This window comes from Propithecus coquereli, unplaced genomic scaffold, assembly GCF_000956105.1.
Source record: "Propithecus coquereli isolate 6110/MARCELLA unplaced genomic scaffold, Pcoq_1.0 Scaffold110, whole genome shotgun sequence".
Taxonomy (NCBI): domain Eukaryota; kingdom Metazoa; phylum Chordata; class Mammalia; order Primates; family Indriidae; genus Propithecus; species Propithecus coquereli.
Window position 1 is genome coordinate 2817314 of NW_012134970.1, and position 1746 is coordinate 2819059.

The 1746-nt window shown below is 42.8% G+C and overlaps 1 protein-coding gene across 1 annotated transcript in view; it reads left to right on the forward strand.

Annotated features, from left to right (window-relative positions):
* The window catches only part of OSMR (oncostatin M receptor), a 45984-nt gene extending 44757 nt beyond the window's left edge, over positions 1 to 1227 (forward strand). Inside the window, exons 14-15 of the mRNA XM_012649506.1 lie at positions 538 to 619; positions 1107 to 1227. Coding sequence (XP_012504960.1) covers positions 538 to 619; positions 1107 to 1227 — 203 coding nt within the window. The remainder of the gene's footprint in view (positions 1 to 537; positions 620 to 1106) is intronic.
* The last annotated feature ends 519 nt before the right edge of the window (positions 1228 to 1746 follow it).

Sequence of the window (1746 nt, forward strand, 5' to 3'; positions counted from 1 at the left end):
GTTTACCAGTAGAGGGCGCCCATCCCAACTGTATTTGGGCATTCGGTACCACATTTCCTTCTGAATTCAGTAGACATACTGAGTAATTTTTAAATCCTGAGGCTTGAAGAAGTTTATGTTCCAAAAGTTTGTTTTTAAAAATTAGCCTGGAAAATAGCTGAAATGAAAAAATGAAAAATACCAAATGTTCATGAGGACATAAAAACACTAAAACTCATACCTTGCTGGTGGGAGTAAATCTGTACGAGCAATTTTAGAAAACTGGTATCATATTCTAAAGTGAGCATACATATACCCTGGGGGTCATGATCCAATCTATCAAAACAAATTTGGGTCACACAACGTTGATGGCAAATAGCTTCCCTATTGGTTGGTTCGTTGGTTTTTCCCCCCTAGTTAGGCAGAATTCATATTGAAGCTTTCATAAAATAGACATTTGAGGACTAATAAACATACTCTCAATCATAAAGGTATTTTTATTCCTTTGAGGAGGGAGAAGTGCTCATCAAGAACGGCCCTTTCCTTTCCCCCCTCCAGCCTCCATGCTGCTTCGCGTCATCCTGCCTGTGAGCTTCTGCGTCATGCTCCTGGTGCTTGGGTGCCACCTGAAGAGTCAGTGGTGAGTGTGTGACAAAGGTGCCAGCCAAGAGGAGTTCGAGAAACGTCAAGAAAGGGGTTTAGTAAGATAGAAATGACACTGCATGATGTTAAAAAATAGTGCCGAAAATGAAAAGGACAAAGGAGGCTGAGGTGAGAGTGTGTAATTCATTTCACAATTTTGCTCTCCAGGTCCATGTACACGGGAAATAACAACCATTTAACGTAAAGAGATTGCAAAAGCTTTTCAATAGCAATAGCTCACATTTATCTCACTATATGCTTAGCAGTGATCTCAGTGCTTTACCTGTAGTAACACGTTTGTCCTCGTGAGGACACTAAAGTACTGCGATTTAACCAACGAAGAAATTAAAGCACGCAAGAGTTAAGTAACTTGCTTAATAAGTGATAAAGCAGGGATTAGAAGCCAGGGGTCTGACCCCAGAGTTCTTGCTCTTAACTATTCCACTATATTGTGAAATTCAGTCTCGTTTTCACTGTTTTTCTAGGATGAAGGATAAGTGTTATCCTGACATCCCAGACCCTTACAAGAGCAGCGTCCTGTCATTAATCAAATCCAAGGTAAATGCTGGGAAATTGTATGTACACCATATGGCTATTGAGGACTAATCCAGAATTGGGGCTGTAATAACCAGACTTTCCTAGACCTCAGGAAAATTTTTTTTTTTTTTTTTTTGAGACAGAGTCTTGCTCTGTTGCCCGGGCTAGAGTGCCGTGGCGTCAGCCTAGCTCACAGCAACCTCAAACTCCTGGGCTCAGGCAATCCTCCTGCCTCAGCCTCCCGAGTAGCTGGGACTATGGGCATGCGCCACCACGCCTGGCTAATTTTTTCTATATATATTTTTAGTTGTCCAGCTAATTTCTATTTTTAGTGGAGATGGGGTTTTGCTCTTGCTCAGGCTGGTCTCAAATTCCTGACCTCAAGCGAACCTCCCGCCTCGGCCTCCAAGAGTGCTAGGATTACAGGTGTGAGCCACCACGCCCGGCGTCCTCAGGAAAATTTAACAAAGTAAAAGCCCCCTCTGCTCCCACAGCCATGAAATAGGTAATTGGAGCTTTCGTTTCTTCTGTCAGAGGAAATCGTTTGGGTTTCAACAACACCTCCAGGTAGCTTGTGACCAGGAAGAA